We start from the raw sequence: 9,409 nt of genomic DNA on the forward strand, positions 1-9,409 counted from the left end.
AATCTTGGCATCATCCATGCAGTTTTTTTAAGTTCTGACTCGTTACCTTGTTGGTCTGTAAGGGTGCTGTTTTATTGACATCATGTGTTCTCAGATTGATTGTCTTGAGTACAGTTATTGTTTACACCAATCCTGTTTTGTCTTCTATATTGTATATTTATGTTACTCAGTTTTGGGCTGAACATAAATGAGAAGTGCAGAGAAATAAGAGTGTTGGTTGTTGTTCTGTATATCACGCTTAATAATTATGCATTCTTGACGCATAAGTCCTCACAATTATCTATCTATCTATCTATAGTATCTATCCTATCTATCTATCTATCTATCTATCTATCTCTCTCTCTCTCTCTCGCGTCTCTCTCTGTCGAGTGTCTGTCTCTCTGTCTGTCTGTATGTCTGTCTTTCTATGAATATTACACTGTGTACATTTAAATGTAACTTGGAATTGGAATTCTGATTTCAAATTTGCATGAATGAGAAAGACGTACACGTGATGCATGCGGAGGAACTCTATATGCCCCCGCCCTCCTTAAAAAGATCCCAGCCATGTGATTGGCTGCATGTCGTCAGCTTTTGCTTATTTGGACCAATCCAAGTAATACACATACCGCAACGTAAAAATCCTAACTGCTTATTTCAAGAAAGGCCCCACAGATTTGTTTACAGCGACTTGAATCTACTACCCACATAAAATTCAAGCCGTGTACTGTCAGTAATGCACAGAAACTGAGCCCAAAACCTGCGCTGGGAGGGAAGTCAACGCGATTCAGCAAATAACGACCTGTTCCTGGAGTCATTCTGTATTTTATTCCTCTCTTCGATCCTGATAAGTTAACAGGCATATCAGCAGAGTACCTGGAGTAGGTCCTTCTCCTCTCGTTGTAATCTGACGCGTCAAAATGAAAAGATTTATTAGAGGCAGCCTCAGAAATACTAATGTCAACAACAGACCGTTAACTCAGCATCTCGAGCAGAAAATTAGTTAATTAGGCTTCCCTCGCAACATCTGGAAAACAAACGGCGCGTGTTTACCTGCATTCACCCGCACGTCGGTTTCAGGATGCGGCTATTTGGACAAAGCTTGCGCTCGGAACATTTACGTTAACGTTACTGATCTGTAAATTGCATAAAGCAAATAAACACATTGTTACGGAAGTGTAACATCGTTGTGATTGTAAGTCGCTTTCATACTATAACGTTTAGATGTAATATCAGAGGAAGGAAGAGCCTCATCATCAGAGCAGAGAAGAGGGGAATCTAGAGTCGCGTCATCATTTCGGGCTCCCGAGCGCCGGTAGAGTGGATCGGGACGCAGGCGAGCGCGGGTGCGGGGAGCGGAGCGGTGTCCGTGTCCATACCGAGGGGACTGCCTGGACGATAGCATGGCCGCCGGGAAGGCAGCGAGCAACCGTCTCTCTGGCAGAACGAGCGGCTCCGGTTCATCGTGTGTTTCTTCTGCGGAGTGTTCGTGTGTTACTTCTACTATGGGATACTGCAGGAGACAATGTGAGTAGTTACCAGACAGCACTGCATTTGAGCGTGACTACTAGACCTAGATTCATTTGACGAGATATTGCACTTCTGTATTTTTCCCCCCATTAATTTGTCTACTCATGTTAACCTTTAATTCATTTTAATTACTCCGTAGTTGTTATTGTGTAACTAAATTACTCTCTGCACATGTGGTTGCAATTGTAAGTAACGTTAGAGAGAGTGGAAACGACTCTTCAGCTATTTCACCTTGAGAGCTGACAATGAAGACCTGCAGCCTGACAGCTCCAGCATATACGCCTGCTTTTCGACTCCAGGAGGGGTCTTTGTACCACAAACAATATTTGCAAAATAAGCCCCTTCTATCTAAGCCGATATGTACCTTTGGTGCTTCTATTGTAATGAAAGATAAATAAACTCAAAAATGTATTTATCAGTTTTAATTTTACATCTTTACTTTAACCAACTTTTAAAAAAATCAAGACATTAGGGCCCCCTGGGGCCAGTTTGCATAAACAAGTCAGGAGGGTAGTCAGTCTTACTTTTCTTTATTTAAATTGGGGCAATCTACCTTTTTTTGTAACTGGATTTAGAAAGTTATGACCAGTTTTTGAAGTAAAAAAAAATTAGATGACTAATTTTTTTAAGACTAGTCTAAGTAGTTTTATGCCACTGGCCCCCTCATTAAGAACCACCTTCTTTAAAATAGCTAGTATCTACCAGCATAATGTAATATAATATAAATGTAATTACTAGTAGGTTACCTAGGAGTCTGTATTTCAGTTTGGTTAGTAACTCTTTATTAGATACTAATCAGAAGTTCCCCAAATAATTCAACTAGTGTGTTCTCCAGTTGTTGCTGGAACCTTTACTGATTTTACTAGTAATTATTCATTAGCTACTAGTGCGTATTCATACAAGATTTTGTTCCAGATTTAGGAACATACTACTATTTAGACTCTGCCGTGTCGACCCCCGTTGTTAGCTACTAGTAACATTTGTTATCTTACTAGTTAAGTTTTTATTATTATTTTTTTTTTTATATGTGACAAATGGCTACATTATTGTTCAAATGAAAATCTTACTAGTACGATTATTCAAAATATTACTACAAGGATCTAGAATGACGCAGTATAAATATAATAAATATGCACCGGTGTCTATTCACTTAGTACAAAAAAAAACTGCACTAGAGTCAATTCGTTATACTTAGAAGAACTAAGAGGAAACTACAGAATAAGTAATGATTTTTTAAACTGAAATGTGTACCAGGAACAAAATGGGAATATATATTCAAATATATATTCCCATTTATATACTGTATATTAGGGGTGCACGATAAATATCGGCTGATAATTAAGCGTGGATTTGCGCAGCTTGTCAGTTAACAACGGCTCTGTGTAGTAACAGCTGCTCTATGTGAAATCACGCACCTGATGGAATTTACTGCTGATCAGAGAACCGGCTTTATTTAATGAAATTCTACATTCATAATTTTAATGAAATTCTACATTCAATACTGTATTTGTAAGTTAGAAGTGAATAGTTGTCTGAACCACAGATGTTATAGCCAAGACAATGTCAGCAATCTAAGAAAGTTTTTCTTTGTGTGTCTCTGAGGAACACAACCCAGCACAATGTCTTTTTCTTTTTGAAATCTGGTGTGATAATTTGTTTCAGATGAACAAGCAGTGTCTTTCTTTTCAGATCATATTGCCATGTTTTTAACCATTTCGTCTCTACACACTGTTTTGAACCCCCTCAGATGAGTTGACCTTGCAGCATCCTGAAGAATATTTTTATCAAGCGCTAAAATTAGTCGCTGCTCTAAACAACAATTTCTTTCCCAGCTACTGTTAGTCATATGAAGTCTCCTTGTTCCACACAGCTGTTCCCTTCAATCCCACAATTCAATGCCTCTGTCTTCTGTTTCATCCAGCACGCGAGGAGACTACAGTCAAGCGGGGAAGAAGGAGAAGTTTCGTTATGCCACCACACTAGTCTTCATCCAGTGCATCATCAATGCTGCTTTCGCCAGACTCTGTGAGTCAAACAGATTCGCATGAGTGGCGTGATTGCATGTGTGGAGATCATGCGTTTGTTGTATTGAATGGGTGGCGATCATGTTATGGCACATAAATGTTGCTGCAGCAGGTGTTTAAAATCTAAATTACAAGTAAGTTTAGCATGCTCTCTCTGTTTTGTGTATGTAGTAATTCAGTTTTTTTGAGGGCTCAAAGCAGGACCACACAAGAAGCTGGCTGTATGGCATGTGCTCTCTGTCTTACCTGGGTGCCATGGTGTCCCAGTAACTCGGCCCTGCAGTAGGTCAAACTACCCCACACAGGTCTGCACAGATCTCTACTCGAGAATATCTGATTCTCTTCCTCACAACCATCACACTCATGAGTCTTTGTTCTTTCTAGGTTTTGGGAAAATCCTGTAAACCTATTCCAGGTGAGTATCTTGATCTGTTTTTATCACACAAACACAGGGAAAGAATGTGGAACATGCTGGGCTTGTTTTTACTGTAGTTCACATTAAAATAAAAGGGATTTTAAGGATTTACAGTTTCATTTGAACATACACCACCATTCAGAAGTTTAAGGTCAGCAAGCTTTTTTTTTATGAAATGAATACTTTAAATATTTCAATTAGTGACAAAAAAAAATATAATCATGCAAACAATATATTTTTTAATGAAATGCTGTTCTTTTCAACTTTTCTTTTTATCATAGAATCTAGAAAAGCTGCATCATAGTTTTCACAAAAATAAGTAGTTTTTAGATCCATATTAGAATATTACAATGATTTTTGAAGGATCATGTGACCCTGAAGACTGGAGTAAATAAATTCAGTTTTGCCATCACTTTTTTCATCATTTTAAAATACATTAAGATAAAAAACAGTTATTAGAGACCAATATATATATATATATATATATATATATATATATATATATAAACAAACAAATCCAACCCCAAATGCTTGAATGTTAGTGTACAAAAGACTACACAGTGGGTAAGTATCACTAAGTATCACTAAATAATAAAAGAGTTATTACAATAAATAAAAAATATTTAGATGGCCTTTATTTAAAAAAAAAAAGAAAAAAGAAAAGAAAGTTGGCACAAACACTAACTCCAGTGTTCTTTACTAATCGTTATAAATAATCTTAAGAAAAGTGAATTTCCAAAAAATGGTATCCATTAAGTATCCAAATACTTTTTTGGTCAGTGTAGTTTTTATTCATATCTCATCAGGATGTATTTTTGTTTAGACTACAAAATGTATGCTTGCCTCATATGTTCAATGACTAGCTGTGAGCATATATTCCCGTATGGCCATATTTTTTGACTTGTTGACTTTGTGTTTGTTGGCCATATGGCACACTCTTCTCTTTTGTTCTTGCACATCTTTTTTTAACACCCAGCAGAAACGCCTGCAGATTGATGGTGTTCACCACGTCTTCTCATTGTGTTTTTGTCCCCTTGTCTCCACAGTGATGATTCTGGGTGTCACAATCCTAAGGAAGAAATATCCCATGGCAAAGTATCTGTGTGTGTTTCTAATCGTCACCGGGGTCGCTCTCTTCCTCTACAAACCCAACAAAGGCTCCAGCACATCAGATGAACACACATTTGGCATTGGAGAGATGCTACTGGTTGGTCTCTCTTAATTCCATTCCTTCCCTTATATACCATATCTTGTTCTCTGGTTAAAGCTGATCTGATGCATGTGTGTTTGATAGCTGCTGTCTCTGACTCTGGATGGGCTGACAGGTGTAGCTCAGGACCACATGAGGGCACGGTACCAGACGGGAGCCAATCACATGATGCTGAACATCAACATGTGGTCCACACTGGTCCTAGGAATAAGTAAGTTATTAAAAAGAAAGACTTGTTAAATTATAGCAACACTGGCACTCTCTTTGTGAAAGTACTGGTTATTAAAGATAAAAGGATAAATGTTTATCACTTGAATATCTGTTAACTCTTCTATCTGGGTGATATATTTGAAAATTCAAAGCTTTTTTATGACTTCTGCATATTTGATTAAAATATTTTGCAGTGTGTCTGATTTTAAACTCAGTATTTAAAAAACAACTTGATTTTATTTCTGTGAATCACTTCCTGCGTGGCGGTTATAATAATAAATACACTACAGTTTAAAAGTTTTGGGGCAGTAAGATAATTTTTTTTTTTATAGTTTTATTTAGCAATAATACATTAAACTGATCAAAATTGACAATAAATATATTTATGATGTTACAAAATGTTGATATATTTCAAATAAATGCTTTTCTCTTGAACTCTGTATTAATACTAATCCTAAAAAAAATAAAAATAAAAACATTTATTATAGTTTCCATAAAAATATTAAGCAGCACAACTGTTTTCATGAATTTCCTTATCATTAATAATGATAAGAAGAAGAAATTTTTGTGTAGCACCAAATAAGCATTATTTAGATGATTTATTATTAGCATAGAATATTTAGCATATTAGGATGGAGGATCGTGTGATGCTGAAGACTGGAGTAATGATGCTGAAAATTCAGCTTTGCATCACAGGAATACATTACATATTAAAATAGAAACAAGTTATTTTAAATTGTAATAATATTTCACAATATTGCTGATTTATTTAACTGTATGATCATATAAAAATCAGCCGGGGTGACTAAGACTTGTTTAAAAAAAAATCTTACTAAATACCAGATGTTTGAAAAGTATTTCGCTGTTTATTACGATTTTATCATGTTGGTGCATAAAATGAGAAAGCTTAAATATCATTTTGGTGCTCATGTCGTGTATTCTGTTGCCTTATTCATCATTTTAAGCCATTTCAGAGTAAATCTATACATTATTTAGATATCATTTGAATACCCTGCATTAATTTAAATAGTATTTCCATCAGTGTATTTTCCTCCAGCAGGGGGAGCTCTGGCTCTATGGTTAGTGTTGCTGTTGTTATTATTTCAGGCCTGACAGAAGCAACCCTGCTGATCTCCAGCAGCTGTTCAGTCTGTCTGCCTCAGCTCTGAAAGGCATCTGTTCCTCACTTTTAATCTTTAATCTCATCACACATGCAGCATACTTCCTTCCTTCCAAACCGCTCATTATGAAACCAGAGCTGTCCTGTGGTGCTCTCTGAAGTCATCAGAAATAATGAATAGTTTTTGTAAAGTTTCTCTTTCAACTACAGCAAATGCGAAAATAATACAGTGTCCAGAATTAACACTTTGCCAAGCCCAAATGTGAGTAAAGTTACTTGCCAACCTCGTTATGGCATAATAAACACTTTTAAATGAGGTTCAAAAAAGCAGAATGTGCTCACTGCAGCTAACATGAGAAATTCAAATCTAACAATATACAAACCGTCTACTAAGAAAATGATCTCTGGCTCTTTCTTTCTGCATAGTTGTGCTTTGGTCAGGGGAGGTGTGGGGGTTTTTGTCATTTGCTGACCGCTATCCCGGCATCATCTATAATATCCTCCTGTTCGGTATCACCAGTGCTCTTGGACAGGTGGGTTTGTTGTTTGTATAATATATCTTTCATGTAGACTCCAACGTCTCAGTGAGAACGAGGTGATAATCCAGGGTTTTATTCACCTAGACTTTCATCTTCATGACTGTGGTGTATTTTGGGCCGCTCACCTGTTCCATCATCACAACGACACGGAAGTTCTTCACCATCCTGGGGTCTGTGCTGCTGTTTGGGAACATCATCAGTGCTATGCAGTGGTTTGGTACCTTCCTCGTCTTTCTCGGTGAGTGATACCTTGTCAAAACTATATTATGTGTATATATATATATATATATATATATATATATATATTATATATATATATATATATTGTAATACACACCCACACACAAACACTATGATTCAAAATGAAGTCTTTTATGCTCAACAAGCCTGTTTCAGAAATATTGCTTTCTATTTTAATATATTTTAAAATGTAATTTATTCCTGTGATGCCAAAGCTGAATTTTCAGCATCATTACTCCAGTCTTCAGTGTCACATGATCCTTCAGAAATCATTCTAATATGCTGATTTGATGCTCAAGAAACACTTATTCTGATCAATGTTGAAAAAAACTGTGCTGCTTAATATTTTTGTGGAAACGTAATACATTTTTCAGGATTCATTGATGAATAAAAAAGTTTTCAAAAATGTACATTTTGTAAGATTACAAATGTCTTTACTATCACTTTATAAATCTTAAATTCTAAATAAAAGTATTAATTTCTAAAAGGAAAAAAATATTAGTGACACCAAACATTTGAACGGTATTATAATTTAACAATATAAAATAGTTTTAGTTAACTAAATAAATACAGTTAAAGACATTTATACATAGGTACAATTTACTTTTGTTTACAAACTTCATTTGCAGCTTTTGAGCATAAGGGTTTGGATTAAAAATGTTGATTAGAAACATACACATTCAGTCATGCATGTCCACATTTTTGACTAGTCGTGTACTTCTGAGCTTGTTAAAGTTGAATAGTTCTATATTGAGCATGACTAATAATCAGTCCAGAGCTGTATGACCAAAGTGAACAGATATATAATAAGCTCAACCATGACTGTGCTCTGTCTTTCAGGCCTTGGACTGGATGCCAAATTTGGAAAGTCTCCTAAGAAGACGACACACTGAACACTGGAAACCGTGTGTGTGTGTGTGTGTGTGTGTGTGTGTGTGTGTGTGTGTGTGTGTGTGTGTGTGTGTGTGTGTGTGTGTGTGTGTCTGTGTGTGCGCGCACATGTATGTCTGCGTCTGAACCCGAGACAAACATATACATTTATTCTAAACTCTACCACACTAACTCCATCATTGGTGTACTTCAGAGATGATGTTTTAGCACTTACAATATTGTTATTATGCTGATGTTCTGAACATTTAATTATGGGATATATTTGACCATCATCTTGCAAAATGGTATCCATGGTAACAGAGGGACAGTGCAAATGTGTGTCTGTGCCTAATCATAATCTGTCATGCTCATGAGGCGAAATCAAAAAGATAAAGTTTGAATAAAGATAAAGATCCAATTTAAAATTGGAGTCTATAAAAGGTAGACACACTACAGCTGATTGTACTTCCTGGAAGACTCCGTCCAGCGAGCCAACCATTGAATTTTTAAACTACTTTTTACACATTTCTATATATACACCTTCTAGACATTTGAGAAGTCAGACAGGTGTGTTCTGCCTTTATTGTAGTCATAATTTAGGAAGTAAATTGTTGAACGTCTGATTGTCATTGCATTCCCCAATAAGTGTATGTGTGTGGTGTTTACTTTGCATATGTAATGCACAAACACATGTATAGATTAATTATTTGTCAAAACATGGCTTTTTCATACCAGATGTCATATTTATATTCATGTGTCTAGTTTGAAGTCAGCAAAACAAATATTAAGAAAGTTGGCATTATTTTTTACAAAAAATATCCTCTGCATTATACTGTAACCTTATGTCAGAATAAAAATGGAATTTTATAGATTAATTCTACTCAGCATCTCTATGAAACGATCTGTTTAGAATCCTAATGGGTGTTTAAATAAAATGGATACTCAATCATGTTTCGTTGACCAGCTGTCATCGGGGAACGTCTGCCAGCATCATGTTTCTCTGTTTGGAGGGAGAGAAAAACAACCAAAATGACATTAAACACAGACCCTAGACAGGAATGGGTTTGTGGTCTGTCTGCTCGCAATAGCACCTTTTAAAGAAGTGGTGGACGCTTTCAAAAAACTGCTTTGTGAAGCTTCGAAACCCTTGCTAATCAAAGTCATGTGATTTCAGCAGCGCCATCGTAACCCGTGAACCAGTGGTTTTAATGATTTCTGATTAGTTTTATAAATTCGTTTTAATAACACAGCCTTATTAGCCTAATTAACAAG

General features: G+C 36.0%; 1 protein-coding gene across 1 annotated transcript; it reads left to right on the forward strand.

Annotated features, from left to right (window-relative positions):
• The first annotated feature begins 1,382 nt into the window (after positions 1-1,382).
• On the forward strand, positions 1,383-9,017 carry LOC109062399 (solute carrier family 35 member B1). Its single transcript, XM_042720980.1, is given in 13 exon segments — positions 1,383-1,404; positions 1,407-1,506; positions 3,431-3,538; positions 3,713-3,797; positions 3,799-3,822; positions 3,824-3,838; positions 3,918-3,948; positions 4,995-5,155; positions 5,243-5,369; positions 6,915-7,021; positions 7,112-7,265; positions 8,108-8,172; positions 8,218-9,017. Coding segments are annotated over 12 exon segments (987 nt in total). The 3' UTR covers positions 8,161-8,172; positions 8,218-9,017.
• Positions 9,018-9,409: the final 392 nt, after the last annotated feature.

This window comes from Cyprinus carpio, chromosome B3 (genome assembly GCF_018340385.1).
Source record: "Cyprinus carpio isolate SPL01 chromosome B3, ASM1834038v1, whole genome shotgun sequence".
NCBI lineage: Eukaryota > Metazoa > Chordata > Actinopteri > Cypriniformes > Cyprinidae > Cyprinus > Cyprinus carpio.